This window comes from Suillus subalutaceus (assembly GCF_016647625.1).
Source record: "Suillus subalutaceus strain FC151 chromosome Unknown DFJ58scaffold_109, whole genome shotgun sequence".
NCBI classification, from domain to species: domain Eukaryota; kingdom Fungi; phylum Basidiomycota; class Agaricomycetes; order Boletales; family Suillaceae; genus Suillus; species Suillus subalutaceus.
In genome coordinates, this window is record NW_024540358.1 from 64,756 (window position 1) to 80,224 (window position 15,469).

At 48.6% G+C, this 15,469-nt stretch overlaps 8 protein-coding genes across 8 annotated transcripts; 3 read left to right on the plus strand and 5 right to left on the minus strand.

Annotated features, from left to right (window-relative positions):
• Positions 1 to 95: 95 nt before the first annotated feature.
• Positions 96 to 1,446, minus strand: DFJ58DRAFT_804585 (mitochondrial carrier domain-containing protein). Its single transcript, XM_041391039.1, has 5 exons — positions 1,257 to 1,446; positions 1,124 to 1,202; positions 920 to 1,065; positions 801 to 864; positions 96 to 750 (listed from the first exon to the last, which is right to left on the minus strand). The coding sequence occupies exons 1-5, from the start codon at positions 1,344 to 1,346 to the stop codon at positions 146 to 148; spliced, it is 984 nt and encodes a 327-aa protein (XP_041240294.1). The 5' UTR covers positions 1,347 to 1,446; the 3' UTR covers positions 96 to 145.
• Positions 1,447 to 1,533: 87 nt separating this feature from the next.
• DFJ58DRAFT_706909 (TBPIP-domain-containing protein) lies at positions 1,534 to 2,659 on the plus strand. Its single transcript, XM_041383745.1, has 7 exons — positions 1,534 to 1,591; positions 1,646 to 1,677; positions 1,733 to 1,856; positions 1,909 to 2,049; positions 2,095 to 2,165; positions 2,229 to 2,365; positions 2,449 to 2,659. Exons 1-7 carry the CDS (start codon positions 1,540 to 1,542, stop codon positions 2,615 to 2,617), a joined length of 726 nt encoding a protein of 241 aa, XP_041240295.1. The 5' UTR covers positions 1,534 to 1,539; the 3' UTR covers positions 2,618 to 2,659.
• On the minus strand, positions 2,647 to 5,618 carry DFJ58DRAFT_804590 (uncharacterized protein). Its single transcript, XM_041391040.1, has 5 exons — positions 5,206 to 5,618; positions 5,054 to 5,174; positions 4,502 to 5,004; positions 3,763 to 4,448; positions 2,647 to 3,709 (listed from the first exon to the last, which is right to left on the minus strand). Exons 1-5 carry the CDS (start codon positions 5,290 to 5,292, stop codon positions 2,719 to 2,721), a joined length of 2,388 nt encoding a protein of 795 aa, XP_041240296.1. The 5' UTR covers positions 5,293 to 5,618; the 3' UTR covers positions 2,647 to 2,718.
• Positions 5,619 to 5,764: 146 nt separating this feature from the next.
• DFJ58DRAFT_804591 (uncharacterized protein) lies at positions 5,765 to 7,361 on the plus strand. The gene is made up of 5 exons (XM_041391041.1): positions 5,765 to 5,965; positions 6,024 to 6,147; positions 6,210 to 6,451; positions 6,501 to 6,595; positions 6,647 to 7,361. The coding sequence occupies exons 1-5, from the start codon at positions 5,840 to 5,842 to the stop codon at positions 7,149 to 7,151; spliced, it is 1,092 nt and encodes a 363-aa protein (XP_041240297.1). The 5' UTR covers positions 5,765 to 5,839; the 3' UTR covers positions 7,152 to 7,361.
• Positions 7,362 to 8,918: 1,557 nt separating this feature from the next.
• DFJ58DRAFT_731647 (uncharacterized protein) lies at positions 8,919 to 9,368 on the plus strand (the record flags this gene model as incomplete). Its single annotated transcript, XM_041386071.1, has 1 exon — positions 8,919 to 9,368. The coding sequence occupies one exon, from the start codon at positions 8,919 to 8,921 to the stop codon at positions 9,366 to 9,368; it is 450 nt and encodes a 149-aa protein (XP_041240298.1).
• Positions 9,369 to 10,075: 707 nt separating this feature from the next.
• DFJ58DRAFT_844350 (uncharacterized protein) lies at positions 10,076 to 11,225 on the minus strand (the record flags this gene model as incomplete). The annotated part of the gene is made up of 5 exons (XM_041393068.1): positions 10,076 to 10,216; positions 10,385 to 10,663; positions 10,717 to 10,767; positions 10,842 to 10,976; positions 11,214 to 11,225. 5 exons carry the CDS (start codon positions 11,223 to 11,225, stop codon positions 10,076 to 10,078), a joined length of 618 nt encoding a protein of 205 aa, XP_041240299.1.
• Positions 11,226 to 12,805: 1,580 nt separating this feature from the next.
• DFJ58DRAFT_39134 (uncharacterized protein) lies at positions 12,806 to 13,221 on the minus strand. Its single transcript, XM_041380159.1, has one exon. The coding sequence runs from the start codon at positions 13,152 to 13,154 to the stop codon at positions 12,906 to 12,908; it is 249 nt and encodes an 82-aa protein (XP_041240300.1). The 5' UTR covers positions 13,155 to 13,221; the 3' UTR covers positions 12,806 to 12,905.
• Positions 13,222 to 13,495: 274 nt separating this feature from the next.
• On the minus strand, positions 13,496 to 15,147 carry DFJ58DRAFT_39145 (uncharacterized protein). The gene is made up of 7 exons (XM_041380161.1): positions 14,891 to 15,147; positions 14,454 to 14,824; positions 14,253 to 14,403; positions 14,051 to 14,201; positions 13,859 to 13,939; positions 13,737 to 13,812; positions 13,496 to 13,681 (listed from the first exon to the last, which is right to left on the minus strand). The coding sequence occupies exons 1-7, from the start codon at positions 14,977 to 14,979 to the stop codon at positions 13,560 to 13,562; spliced, it is 1,041 nt and encodes a 346-aa protein (XP_041240301.1). The 5' UTR covers positions 14,980 to 15,147; the 3' UTR covers positions 13,496 to 13,559.
• Positions 15,148 to 15,469: the final 322 nt, after the last annotated feature.

The window sequence follows — 15,469 nt, forward strand, 5'->3', positions numbered from 1 at the left end:
CGTGACAATATCCAAGTAGATTGTGGGAACTGGTAAGCAAGCGTGCTTACACAAAGTTTGCGTTTTTTGGCCAGGGGGACAACAGCTCTTCAATGTTTGCACGGAAAAATGTGATTTTTTGACGGATGAATAGCCTGACGTAGAGCTAAGCACCCAACAGACCTTTGCCTCCTTGCCAAACGGCAAAACTGATGGCAGTCATGGGTATGATCTTTAAGTAACCTATACCTAATCCGACGTAGAAACCTCTCCACCCCCCACTTGCGTACACAGCACGCACAGTCTCTCCCCACCGCAGCCACCTATCTGGTCTAGTCAAACCTCCGACTTGCATTCGCCGACGAACGACCTCAAAGGGATATGACACAGTTTGCGAAATTGCACCAGAAACAGCACCGAAGGCGAGATTTGCCAAGGGGTGAGGTCGCTTGGAGTTGTCATCTATGACTGGGAAGAAATGCGCCCGCAAGAAATCCCAAGTGAGAAATGCCGTGCCGGCATAGGGAATCATGCCCACCATGGTCACGGTGAAGCCACGGTAAAATTTAAGAACGGGAAAGCGCTCAAAGATTTGCGTCGTTGTGGTCCCCGTTGCAGGGGAAGGCGTGGAGCCTTCGTTATATATGACGCGCATTGCTCGGAGGAAGGACGGACGCGTTTGGCCGGCAGAATGACTAGACGGTTGACTATAAAACGCCATGCGTACGCGGACCAACTCGAGGGGATAGGTGAAAGTAACGGAGGTCATACCTGCGGCGAATACGATTGAATGAAAGGACATGAGTGAGGGCCCGGCTCACCTGCAAGAGCGCCAGCAGTAAACCGTCTAAAATTCGTTTCTTTATCCCTATTCGGCATCAAAACCTGAATTGCACAGTAAGTAAGTGTGTACACAGGCACTTTGGCATGGGGGACGTGCCGCTCTCCATTGGTCATAGACCATAAACTTTATGGCTGCGTACGGAAATATGCGCAGAAGAGTCGCAGAGTGGCCTTGAAGTAATCCTCTGGCACCTCCATCTCTGTATATTGCGAGTCCGGCTCGATACGCTCCAGTCCAGGTTCCTTTGGGGGTGTGAAGTCAGTCTGGAGGTAGATGCGGAGATACGCTACGTATACATACCAGCATACTTTTGGAAATCAGGGTTTGAGGCTTGGAAGAGAATCTTGACTCTGTCAAGTGGGGCCACTGCTGTTTTTGCCTATAGATGCGGGGGTCAATTAACCGCAGAAAGCATAAGAAAAACGAAGCATACGATGCATCCTGCCAAGCCACCAGCAATTCCAGATCGAATAGCATAGTCGAATGAACGTTTGTCTCGCTGGTGAGAGACAGTAGAACTCATGAATACCCCAGCTGTCGCTATGTACTGGACGACACACTCATGTAGGGAGCGGAGGATGACTATTAGTATCACCCGAAGCAAAGCCGAAACGGAAACGGACAATCACAAGATTCGACTTCCGTCACACGTGATTCCAAAGCGCGTACAAATATCTCGGCGCGTCCACTGGCCCATCATCGCTTTCACACTGACAATGGCAAGCAAAGCGAAAAACTCAGATGTAAAGGTCCTCAAAGGTCAAGAAGGTGAGGTCTGAGGCCTAATTGCTACTCTTTCATGCCTTTCTCATTTCGCATTAGCCGAAGATGCAATATTGCAATATCTGAAAAGAGTGACCCAGAAAAAGGCGCATATATGCGCTACTATACTGACATGACATGCAACAGATGAACCGTCCATTTGGTGCTGTAGATGTTTCTGCCAACCTGAAAGGCGCAGTGCCGAAGGCTGCAACGCAGAAGATCCTCGTCGCTCTAGCGGAAAAGGGGGAGATCGTACAGAAAACATATGGTGCGTATAGCTTCACAAGCAACAGAACTTCTTGCCCTTACGACAAATCGAGGGAAAACGAGCTTCTTCGTCGCCAATCAGGCCAGCATCGACGCGGTTCCTGCTGACAAACTTACAGAACTTGAGGTCGAGTGCAAGACGGTCGAGGACAGTAACAACGTACTTGCGGTAGAGGTGAAGGCTATAACAGCAGGTAAGCCATAAATGAAACACCCTTATCTAATCTCAATCGCGAAAGAACTGTCAAAACTCAAAAATTGTCCAACGGACGAAGAACTCGAGGCGCAGATTGCGAGCACGAAAAAGGGGGTAAGTACACAACTCTCACCTGCTTTGAGTGAACCAATATGACATATTTTTGTCCCAACAAAGATAATGCAACTCACCGACAGACTCGTCCCGCTTCGCTCTGGTGCACCGCTCATTTCTGCTGAGGAACTCGTCAAGATCGATGCCGACTGGGCAAGATGGCGAGCGGAATGGATTCGCCGAAGAAAAGTCTTCATGACGTCAGTTCTTTGCCCACCCACTGACCCTTCTAGAACATCAACGCATCCAATGCATGCAGACTTGATGCTAACTATCAGGGTAGTTTTTGGCAGCTTGCGACAGATTCACTCCCACCCCAAGAGGCCGAGATGCTCCTCGAAGATCTAGGGATCGAGTTCGATACTACAGAACACAAGACACTCGAGAAGGGACCGTTGTGTGCTGTACAGGTTACAAACGCTCGTAGTAACCTCAAGAGGAAGCGAGAATAGTCGATCATCCCAGCGTCTTGTACACCTGTCCGTTTATTCATGTGCTTATAAACATCGTGATAAAGACCGAGAAAAATAAGGAGCATACAACCATTGAATGATTAAATATCGAATGCTGGGCTCTGCCATCCCCTCCGCTTCTCTTCCTCCCTCTTCTTGTGCTCAACGCTTTGCTTGAAACTCTGCACCTGCTTTAGGCCTTCCTTTCCGGCCTGTTCTACACGTTCAACGGCAGTCGTCGCGCCTTCCAGGGCACCTCCAACGTCCGCACCCGAGATCCTTTCTGCAAGCGGCTCTGCGTGAGTTCCCAAAGGACCTCTCTTCTCTCCTGGAAGAATCTGTGGTTCCGCGCCCATCGCAATCTTTGCATTGCCGCCCAAATCATCCTTGACAATTCCTGTTCCAGTTGCTCTCCAACCAGACAGCAAGCCACCCTCCATCCGCCGGAGCTTCCCTATCTCGCTCCACATTGCAGCAACGACAGACGACGTAGTTCCAAGTCCAGCATCCCTGAACACCTCTGAGCGCCGCCCAATATCAAATGCCAGAGCATCGGCAGTGTCGAACAATCCCCGGATCTGCTCCTCCAGGGTGCGTGAAATCGCCTCGCGGAAATAAAGCATGATGACAGGCCGGAAGACGGACGCAAGGATGGGGTGGTTGGACTGCTTAACTTGCATGTCGATATCTTCCGCCACATTCACCTCGACGCGCTCGATCTTGAAGAACCGTCCGAGACTCTCGCGCTCCATAAGACCTTGGGGCGTGTTTGGGATCAAGCGGAACTTGAGATCGATGTCGATGCCCTTTTGCGGGAGACCGAACTCCATGAGACCTGTGAAGTCCTTGGGCCCGATGGTAGCAACCTTATCCCTGTAGAAGAATGAGACCTCCTTGAGCGCGAGCTGGACTGCTTGCATCCGGATGTGCGTGAGTGTGCCAATGGAAGTGGTGGTTGACTGCGACCCGGCGGGAGCGGTGATGTCGACGTCAGTGATATTGCGGATATAGACGTGCCCAGGAAGTAAGTTTAACGACGAGATGTCTAGATTCTCGAGCACAAATTCGATCTCCCTATCAACATACTCGGTTCTATCAGGCTCGTCAGCGGATGCTGAAAATGCGCGGTTGACTCAGGAACTCACCTTGGAATCGGAATGTTCTTGATAACGTGCAAGAGGCGTGACGCATAGACGTTGAACACGTCCTGCCAGAACCACGAGGCTTGATCGAAGGCAAACTGCATGCCAATCTGTCCACCCGTGACGACGCTCTGGGCCAAGTCTTTACCAAACGTAGCATGAGCCTTCCGCACGCGCTGCAAGTCTGCATCCCTTGCAATCGCCTGCTGGAAATCACGAAATTCATCCCTGAGAGCTCGCACATCCTCTTTCCACTTGCGCCTCGCATCTGAATCTTGGTCAAGAAGATACTTCCAGCGCTCGCTTAGCCGTTGGTGCATGTGATAAGCATCTTCTGATCGTGCATAGCCAGGCTCGTCGAGGCTCTTCCGGACGTGAGCGAAGAAATCGTTGAACCACTTCTTTAGGTCTTCGTCATTCCTGACGTGTACGGCGCACAGGCGGGCCTTGGCGAAGACGTCATCCAAGGACTTGCCACCAGCGGCGCGCTCGACGAGAATGCTGATGCCACGAAGAGCTTTGAGGACATGCTTCTCTTTAGATGGATCGTCAATGAAGGACTCAAGCGAAGTAGACTGGTTGATGTCAGTAGCAGTATCAAGAGATTTGTTAATCCACTTCGACACAGTGTTGAAAAGTGTGGAGAGGGCGTGGTGATAGTTCTCGTCCTTCTGCGCGCGATCACAGATCTGCGTAAAACATTGTCAGCACCGCAAGGTCTGACAAAAGAAAAAAAACGAACATTATAATAAGTCTCCTGCAGGCGAATACTCGTGCGCTCAACCATTTCTTCAGCGGATGCTTTCACCTCCTGCCCGACGCCTATAGCCTTGGATCCGGTCTCTTTCGTAGTATCCATCGTCTTCTCGAATTTGACCTTCGTATCTTCCTCGCGCTCCTGTTCAATTTCTTCCGGGGTCTTTCGCTTCCGCCCCAGGTTATCCCGCTCACCCTGCTGCACCTGCGTATCGAGTTGGCGTAGACTTTCCTTGGTAAAAGCAGCTCCGGTTTCAATGGCCCCTGCGAGGTCAGCCATCGCAAGACGTGTAAATGACGCAAAGTCGTTCAGGAGGACGTTTCCTTCACCGCTGACGTTGGTCCAAAGGATGTGTATAAGAGTGTGGATGGCGGAGCGGATAGATTGGAGATCGGCGGAAGCCTCATCTGTATCGATTGCCTCTACACGCGTGTCTGCGAAATCTCCCTCAGAGAGGTGCCAGAGGACTTCTTGCAAGAGATTGTCATCTGTATCGCGATTAGATTTTAACTTTGAGGGACGTTGAGATAGGCTCACGATTTTTGTTGTCCCCAAGTTTCTTGTACGCAATGAGGAGGTCTTCTATGCTGCGCGCAAGGACTTTGCCTGTATCGCTGAGCTTTGCCGTATCAGGAGATTCGACGCTTGTGACGATATTCTGGAAGTATCCAGTCGATTGTGGTATCCACCTGCTTCTGGGTGGGGAGCTTGCCTGCGTCGAGAGCAGCAATAACAGAAGAGAATTTGTCCATGGTGTGTTGTCGTGAAGTTGACATGATGGTGAGGGGGAGTGGAGCGGTATAAAGACCCACTTTTTATAGGGGCTCGTAAGAGGAAAGGAGTACTGGTAAGAATGACGCACATGGTGTGACTGGTACAATGACGACGAGTATGATGCAACACTGGAGTAACTCGCTGATTTTCATTGTTCAAGAAATACTCTTTCATTGCTCTACCATGCCATAGCTGAGTGATAGGCGACACATTGGCAACCGTATAGGGATCATAACGCGTGAGGGTTCACGGTCCTTCAACTTGATCCTGATGAAGACAATGCAGGACTACGTATGTGGCAAGCGCAGTCGAACATTTACCACATATACCTCTGACAAGCGTGGATTTTAGCAACATGCTGCAACATGTCATGGTGATTGTGATATAAATATAACAGTCGCCGTTCTATTTCCGGTGTCTGAAATTATTTTTATAAACCTATTTGAGCCTTTGGTCCGATTGTAATTTGCCTCATTTTTTTTTCCTCGCTTCCTCACCCATCAAAAACCAGAGCGTTCTTTGTTTCCTTTCACCACTAAACTTTGAGACATGTCTCGTTCCACTCTTTCCGTGCTTTTAGCCATCGCTGCAACTTCGAAATTCGCCCTTGCTCAACCTGACCCAGCTGACCCAACACCACTTGTCGACAAGACTTATGCCTACCCGTCAGGAATTGTAAGCTGCAGTTCACTCTTTCGTTGTGCACCGTGTTCATGTAGCATCAAATTTTAAGCCCTATCAAGTCGACTATGTCACCAATGCTATCCGTGGTCCTCAGGTCGGTTACAACATCTGTAACTCCACCACAGAGAACCAGAATTCCTATTGCCAAACCTCAATGGTCAATCACATTGATGGTGCGTCTCTTGTTAACAACTCCGCACGTGTGGTTCGTTTATAATGTTCATAATGTTTTCAGATTTTTGCTTGTGGGCACCCCCCATTCCCAACTCTACTATCGGTGATACTGAGGCGGAGGAGGTTGCATGGTGCACAAAGCCTGGCCACGGCACTCGTCTCATTCCCAATGGTGCCCTCCAGGGTGTGCAGTATCTCATCACATCCGACTACATTCAAATCGCTGGTTTCATCGACCAGACTCAGATTAACATGAATGCTCAAGACTACGGAGGAGAACTCGACCCCCACGGTGCTGACCTTGTTAGTCTCCTACCCTTTTCGCTTAGTGTCGAATTGACTTTTTATCCAGCGTGGGAATCCTCTTGGAGGTTTGATGTACTCTAACGCGTTCCCAAGCAACGGTGGCAACAACGACTCCTACCAGCAGGTTATCGACTGGACAAAGTAAGTCATTGAACTCAAGTCAATTCCCGTTCTCCTTCTCATGCACCGCAGCTTCATGGGTGGTGATGCCTTCTGTATCACAATATGCGATCCTGCTTCTAGCGCTGCAAACCAGTCCGCTTACTGCCAAAACATCTATGACCGCATGGGCTGCAGTTACAACATGCCCAACAATGCTCAGAACGGTACCTTCGAGGTTTGCGACTCTGACCTCAAGATCCCTGCTGGTCTTTACGTCGGTACCGGCGGCGTCACCATGACCTACTCTCAGCCAGCTTCTGGTGTCGTCGACCCACCCTACACAGCTTTCACTCCCGCCTCATCTAACTGCGTGACTTACGCCAGTGCTGCCCTCTACACGGGCCTCGCCACTGTCACCCCTACCGGCGTCTCCGCTTCATCTAGCGGCGCTACAGGTACCGCTAAAGCCTCTTCGACTGGCACGAACACAGCTGGCGGTGCTGCTGCAACCCAGAGCAGCGGTGCAGGTGCTCTCGCCGTTTCCACCCTTGCCGGTGTCACCGGTACCCTTTTCGCAATGATCTTCCTCTCATGAATCCAGTGTGCCATTGACTATCATTTAGCCTTGCATATACTAATATACCTACCTCTGTACACTGACATTCATGATAGCGATAGGTTTTTATTTTGCATTTACTGAGACGATTGTTGTGATATGCAACGATGGACCTGTTCATTTTTTACTTCGATCTTTGGAATTCATTGTTGCTTGATATCAACTGGAATATAGCAACTTGGTTACTCATTTGTGTGCTCGCCATACCTTCAAGCGATGTGGAAATTACGGGAGTGTGCCTACTTCTTGCCAGGGACCATGATGCGACGGTGCTTATGAATTCCGAACATATGTTCTCCTAATATGACCCGTTGTCTGCATACAGTGACGGTCGAGTGATTTACTGCTCCATCAATCCTATTCCTCAATACTTATTAATTATTTCCAGATTATCATCGACGAAGTTCCCACTCGAATTAACTGAAGAGTTACGTTCACGGCACACCTCTACGACGCAAACCCGCTCGCCCGTACACTCGACGTGCCTCTGTTCGACCAGCTAGTCCAACGCTTATCCTCATCGGTGAACTCGCTCTCGAGGTAAAGAACGGACACTCATGTTGCTCAATTTATGCCCGAACTTCATGCAAGTATTACCTCCGTTTCCTTGCGTGCCTTCCTACTGTCAGGAATAATGAACTATGCGAGGAGGCACTGATTCGCTGCAAAAATAGTCTTTTACACATGTCACGTCGTCGCAATCGTGTACTCACTGTCAAGTATGATCTAGAGTCTGAGAATACTTCAATCCCTTAGCGAGTTGGGACTTGGGCTTTTCGACTTTTGCAAAGCTCAAAAGTTCGGCTGATGAACAGCGCATCAACTGGTATGTTTTGTGTTCTAGATCAAACTTTGTTATTGACTGACTGCAACTCAAAGGATCGTTTCGATGAGCGGCGCTCTCGTATAACTGCGGCCTCGTCATCACGATGCCCAGCTTGCAATCCTCCGAAAAGATATATGGTCCCCCCGAATCCTCACTCATGTGGTCCTCTCCATTGTTTTCACTATATAGCTATGTACAAGTCTTTGATATCAACACTTTATCGAGATTCGAGAGTATCATCGTGTGCTATGTTTAAGACTGAATATGTTGGATCAAAGCAGTGAATTCTGATAGCGCTGCAAGAGTATATGACATCCTGCATACATTTACAAGTGGCTCAAAAGATTGTGTGAAAGGATGAAAGGGAACATCGAAGACAAAGATGACAATATTATTTATTGAGAAGACTTGTGATCTGCATGATGTAACTACTATGTGAAATAATACAAGAAAACAAGGCATTAAGTTTGAGTACAAGGGTAGGATGATGTAGAAAGATAAGAAAGGATGTATCCACATGTCTCAAATGCAAAGAGTGAAGCTCTTTGCATCAATGAAACACAAGGATGGCTTGTGCCTTTATCTGAAGCATTGGTTGGTGTGTAGTGGATATGGTATCCTTACACAGGTGTCTGCTAATCTATAAATCCCAGACTGACAGTGCCAGCACCTGGGCCAGGACAAGGGGCAAGTGGAAGTCCCACCCACATGTAAAGATGGCAGCCCACATAGAATAGGATGATATTGTGAGCAACTAGGAAGAAAAGGTTAAGCCAAACCAGCTGTGAAGGTAAAACTTTTGTCCCAAACAAGCGGGCGCCCGCTTATCTGAAACTGTCTCTCTCCCCACTGACCAAGAAAAGTAGAAAGCAGGTCCATGCCACTAAACAGAAGAAGGACAAAGTGGGCAGCAATCCTGAATGGTCTCTGTCTGCCTTTATTCAGGTATTTTGAAGATCAAAGAACCAAAGATCAAGGAAGTAACTCAGTCGGCTGTTCAGACCACTATAGAAAAGATCAACAACAGACTACTGAAAGTGTCCCTTGGCTATGCAATGATGGATGTCATGTCCAAGAACAACTTTGGGAAGGGCCCAAAGATGATTGCTCAGACAATCAACATCAGAGGCATCAATGAGTCCTTCCTCAAGGAATTTGGCTTGCAGGTCCAATACCAGGGCCTTCACAACAGGGACATCCATAATGCCATCATCATTGGCATCAATCCTAGATATGTCAAGCTGAGCTCTCTGGAGCCCATGAAGCCCAGGAACTATACAAATGTTGTAGAGTGGTCCTCCATAGTCCAGAAGAACAAATCAGCGGACATGCTCCTGTATAATGGCAATCATTGCAGGACTTACATGTGAACCCTGTGCAGTGTTGCTGCTTCATACCAGCAATATCTTTGTGCCAAGATGGAGCTGGATAAACCTCAGACTGAGGCAATGAAAGCATCCTTGAGGAAAGCAGAGGAAGCAGCTTTAATGGAGGTGCAAACACATAGCAAGTGGCTGGTGCATTTTGTTGATCAAGGCAAGTGAAAATAAGCGGGCGCCCGCTTATTCTTTCTGACCAGGGACTGCATTTCAGAGAGAATTGCAAAATCAGGCAGCTGTGCCCTGCTGGAGCACACATTAGCTAGCAACTCTTCACTCATCAACAGGCCTGACAATGAGGATGACCAGCTGGCACAAATTCTGACCATCCTCCTGTACACACCAAAGGACAAACATGACAAATATATCAAGGAGCTGCTAAAGAGAGAGAGGTTGACATCAAAGGCATTCAGAATCCCCATCATATTGGGGACATGGAACTCTACATGATGTTAATGGCTTGATGTTATGCCCTCTCTCTTGAGCAGCTCCTTTATGTATTTGTCATGTTTGCTCTTGGGGGTGTGCTGGAGGATGGTGAGGATCTGAGCTAACTGATCATCTTCATTGTCAGACATGTTGATGAGAGGAGAGTTGCTTGCCAAAGTATGCTCTATCAGGGCACAGCTGCCAGGTTTTCCAATCCTCTCTGAAATGCAGTCCCTCATCTGAAAGAATAAGTGGGCGCCCACTTATTTTCACTTGCCTTGATTGATGAAATGCACCAGCAACTTGCCATGTATTTGCACCTCCTTCAAAGCCACTTCCTCTGCTTTCTTCAAAGATGCATTCATTTCCTCAGTCTGAGGTTGCCCCAGCTCCATCTTGGCACAAAGATACTGTCAGTATGTAGCAGCAATGCTGCTCAGGGTTTGCATGTAGGTCCTGCAATGATTTCCGTTATACAGCAGCATGACTGCTTTTTTATCCTTCTGGACCTCAGAGGACTACTTTATGACATCTGTGTAGTGCCTGGGCTTCATAGGCTCCAGAGAGCTCAGCTTTACATACTTCTTGTTGATGCCTATGGTGATGGCATTGTGCATGTCCTTGTTATGAAGGCCCTGGCATTGGACCTGCAAGCCAAATTCCTTGAGGAAGGAATCATTGATGCCTCTGATATTGATGGTCTGAGCAATCATCTTTGGGCCCTTTCCAAAGTTGTTCTCTGACATGACATCTGTCATTGTGTAGCCTAGGGATGCTTTCAGTAACCTGTCATTGATCTTCTCTATGGTTGTTTGAACAGCTGACTGAGTCACTTCCTTAATCTTTGATTCTTTGATCTTTAACATACCTGAATAAAGGCAGACAGAGACCATTCAGGATTGCTGCCCACCTTGTCCTTCCTCTGTTTGGTGGCATAGACCTGCTTCACACTTTTCTTGGTCTGTGGGGAGAAATGGTTTCAGTTAAGCGGGCACCTGCTTATTTGACACTGATGCAGTCTACACTTATACTTACCATGACCAGTGCAGCAGCCTTGAATCTTCCAGATGGTCTGGTGGTGGACCTAAATGAGATCTGTTGTGGTGAATGAGAGCTCAAAAGCTTGTCTCTAAATAGATGCAATTTTCTCACACTCTGCTTGGTGTTAGCCTGTAAAGAGTGAAAATAAGAGCTCAGGCTCTTGTTTTCTCTTGGTTAGATCCAAATGCTCACATAGTGGTTATTTGGTGTTGTTTGTGTTTGCCCTTAATTTAGAAGGTACAGATTGCAGAAAGAGATACTGTTTGATACAGCCACTCTGTTGAATCATGTATATAAGCTGAGATGCAAACATGCACAAATAAATTAGTCAGCCTGCTTAGTAATCTGTATTTAATGAGGCCTTACATGCATAGCCATGGTCTATCTGAAACCATTTGGTGGTTGTGTGTACCTGACTAAATAATGGGCGCCCACCTATCTGAAACCATTTGATGGTTGTGTGTACCTGACTGAATAAGCAGGCGCCCACCTATCTGAAGCCATCTGAAGCCATCTGCTGGCTGTGTGTACCTGACTAAATAAGCGGGCGCCCGCCTATCTGAAGCCATCTGCTGGCTGTGTGTACCTGACTAAATAAGTGGGTGCCCGCCTATCTGAAATCATTTGCTGGCTGTGTACTAAATAAGCGGGCACCTGCCTATTTGAACCAAGTGCTGGTTCATTCATTTTCTTAGGCTTGTCCGGTCTTTGGTGACTTGTCCATCTGCCATGAAAATAAGTCTTCTGCTCCTTCCTCTGCTGTAGCCTAGGCTGTAGGGGGTTCTATCACTTCAGTCTCACTCTCTTTGTTTGAATCAGACCAGTTTCATATGAAATCTGAGTTTGGTATGTTATACTGGGTTTTTCTAGAAAGTAGGTTCAGTTTAAGAACAGTTCCAGCCATTTTCAAATTTTATGTACCATGTACCATAGTCATGCAAAAGTTCAATTCAATGTTCGCGGACCCTGGTGAACCGAACCCTTGGTTCCGTTCTCTGTTTGACGCTGCTTGGTCTGTCTTGATTCGAACGCATCCGAACACTGAACGCAAATATATATTTTTGATGCAGTAAGATTACTACTGAACATGATCTAATTATGGCTCAGCAACATCATGATCGTGCCAGGTGCCGCAGATAAGCTGATCTTGTTGCCACATCACACATCGAGTTCGACGTCCGAAATCTTTCGAGCAATAATGTTCGACATCGGTGTAATGGCTACTAGCTGATCCCCAAACACCGCAACTTGAAGCATGTCTCAGTCAAAAGTCCTATATATGAACCAGAACTTACCTGGCTCCCTCTGCACCACCTGCCCCGATCCTATCTACCCTCCCATCAACTACCAATTAGCCGGGCGCCAAGACTCCTGTGCGGATGGGGAATACTCGTAGCGCATGGTCGAGTACACTAGGGTCAGATGATTGCAGGAACAACACAGTGTTCGCGGAATTTGATGTTCTCTTGACAAGGAAAAGTAAACCTACAAAGCAACTTTGAGTGTCTCTCAAGCTTGCCACCTCGACCCGACCCACCAGAAGTGGAGTTGTCGAACTTTTTGTCATTCAAAACCCAAGCTCCTCCTTTGTGGGACCATTCACTCTGACTGCGCCTTAGAAGACCTTGAACAAGCAAAGAGTCTGCGCAACCAGTGGCAACCATATTACCCCCGCATGCCAGACCATTTTCTGCTTCATGTGCACAAAATATTCACGCATCAAGCAAATGGTAAGTTCATAGGTTGTGAGCAATCCGCAAGGCCACAGACAGCTCGGAGGAGTGCCAACGTAACGATGGAATCATGATATCGATGATTCCGTCTGTGCTGAGAATAGCCTGAGCACGTCCATACAGTTGTTGGAAGTTCTCCACATAAGAATCTACTGACTATTTCAACAGACCATGAAGAACGTTCAGATATCAAGATACACAAGAGGATGTTACCTTCCAACTGGTTAAGTTGCGATTGGTGTCTTGCTCGAGCCAGATTGTTCCAGCTTTGGCACTGGCGTGTGCGATACTCTGATTGTTGATCATAAGTCTATTAACAGAAGCCTTACTTAGGTCGATGGAAAACAAGTTGCGGATCTGAATCCCTCGAAATGTGACAACGCTGGACTGGAGCACCGCGCTCCCCACAGACGACACATCGACGCTGACCAAGGAACGTGTCCCGCCTGTCTATCCCGGTGTTGAATGCAGTAGTCGCCGATAATGGCCACTCCATATCGCGTTCTTCCCAATCATATCCAGCGGGCGGCCCACTTGGTCGGAGAGGAAGTGGGAACGTAGATAGGGGCGCCATAGTGCTTGGCACGGTGAGAGTGAGATGAAGTGAAAGGACAAGACCCAAGGACTCCTGTGGAACGTAGCGGGACGCTGACATTAACGCGTGCCCCTATTGCCAGCCGCATCAGTTATGCCCACACAATTCTCTTGGCTGTCTCAAAATAGCGCAATGACCAGTTATTCAGGCTTCCGTCTTCAGCACATACACTCCAAAACAACGAAATCGTGCTCGCAATCATGGTGATCAGACGAGCATTCCAACAAGCAAGAGACCAACGACTATGTAAAACATGAAGCTCGTCGTGCATAATCAGATAGGTTTGGAAACCGCGTAGAGACCGTACCAAATGACTTCGAATTGTGAATACATGACTGCAAGATCAATTACAAATTCTGTGCCGCATCAATGTTACCTTTCACCTCAGAATAGCGACATTGCCAGCGCCATAAGCTTCTGCATCTCCCCTGGCTCCATGTTTACTTTACCCGTCGACTTGTACTCTCCCATCAAGCGCATCGCAGTCGCCGCAGCTGATTGCATAGCTATGGGTAGCACGTCATTAGCGCAAGTGATGATATATCAGGCGGAAAAACTCACCTTGCGACTTTCCTTGGCTGTCCCCCCCGCCCTTCTTGTCGAAAAGCTTGCCTGCCTGGGCCATCGCCAGGGCGATCTGCAGGATTGAGCATATCGACTACAAAGATGGGGAAGAAACCTACGATCTTGTCCTGCATGCCACCACCTCCCGCATGGGCCTGTGATTTAGCAGCCGGTTCCTTATCCTCGTCGTCAGGCTCAGTCTCTGCATTCTGCGGCCGCCCCTGAGGCTTCCCACCACTCGGTCTCCCACCCATGTCTGATGAATGCTGCGCACCAGAAGAAAGGCCGGCAGATGGTCTCGCATGTGGAGCGTCCGCGTCGGAATGGAATCCACCCTGTGGTCTGCCTCCCTGTTGCGGCCTATCACCCGACTGGTTATTTGCAGCTGCGATCTTCAGCGCCTCGACAGCGGCAGCTGCGCCTATAGCATCATTCGCCATCGGCTTGTCATCATGGCCGGAACTACAAGAAATGACATTCAATTCGATAGGGCATTCATTAGGAAGAACCTACCCATACGCCTGAGCGTGAGCAGAGAAATGAGACTTGTAATTCTCTTCGTCGAACCCGCCCGAGGGGTTTGACTGGTAGCGAGGTGGGTTAGGGGAATCGCCATAAGCGGCTGCGTCATCTGGGGTGTGCGAGTATGACTGTGCTGATTGACCTACTTCGTCATTAATTAAAGAGAAGCGATGCTTGATAGTCTAATCATACCTGGTGAAGGCCCATTGTAATAATCACTCGCAGCACCTCGGCCCGATCCTCCTTGAGAAGCGTCGTATCCATATGAAGATCTATCTGGAGGAGGCGGCCCAGGAGGTGGAGCATAACCTCCCGCTGGTGCATGACTGATTGGTGCCCCAGGGGCATCAGCAGGGGGTACGTATACGTTGCTTCCATGACGTGGCTCCAGCGATTCTGGGACAGAATACTGATTGTGAGAAGGCTGAGCATATGCGCCGCTCTCATAACCAGCTGTGCGCTGTTCGTGGGGAATGGGTGGCAGAGGTGCTCCAGGAAATCGCAGGCCCGACGGTTCGGACTGCTGCATGTATGATGCTTGGTAGCCAGCGTTCTGAGGTGGTCTAGTGGAATCATCCATCATCAGCTCACATCATGATGCAATCACCACAGAGATCAGATAAACTTACCTCTGTCGATCCCATTCTCCAAAGTCCTCAGGGCCGATATGATCACCTCCCATGCGCGGTCTTCCGAATTCCCCACCTCCATGCATCATCCTATTGAATTCTTCATCAGAGACGAAGTCCGCCCTGCTGAGCCCTCCAGGCGGGGACGGGTACTGAGGCTGATCTGGGTCGCGGCGATGGTCATCGAAACGTTCATGTCGACGTTCTTCTGAATGTTCTCTGTGACGTCCATGTCCAAATCGACGCTCCTCGAGCGCTTCGCGGCGGTCATTCAGACGCTCCCCGAATTGTTCGCGGCGATCATGCAGACGTTCTCCGAGTCCATGCCCCTCGTGTCGTCCATCGCGGTTTAAACTAAGAGTGACCATTGAGGTTTAGTGGGAAGACGATTTATATAGAATCGACTCACCATGGCAAAGTTTGGAAGGATCTCAGAGTACTAGAAAATGGAAATTGTGGAAAGGAGAATTCGAGCTCACCGTTAAATATAAGAAGCGGTGGAAGTGTGGGGCTGTTTTAGGATACAGCTTGACATAGCCTGTAGTGATGATGACATCGGGGCTATGCTCACACCGCTTC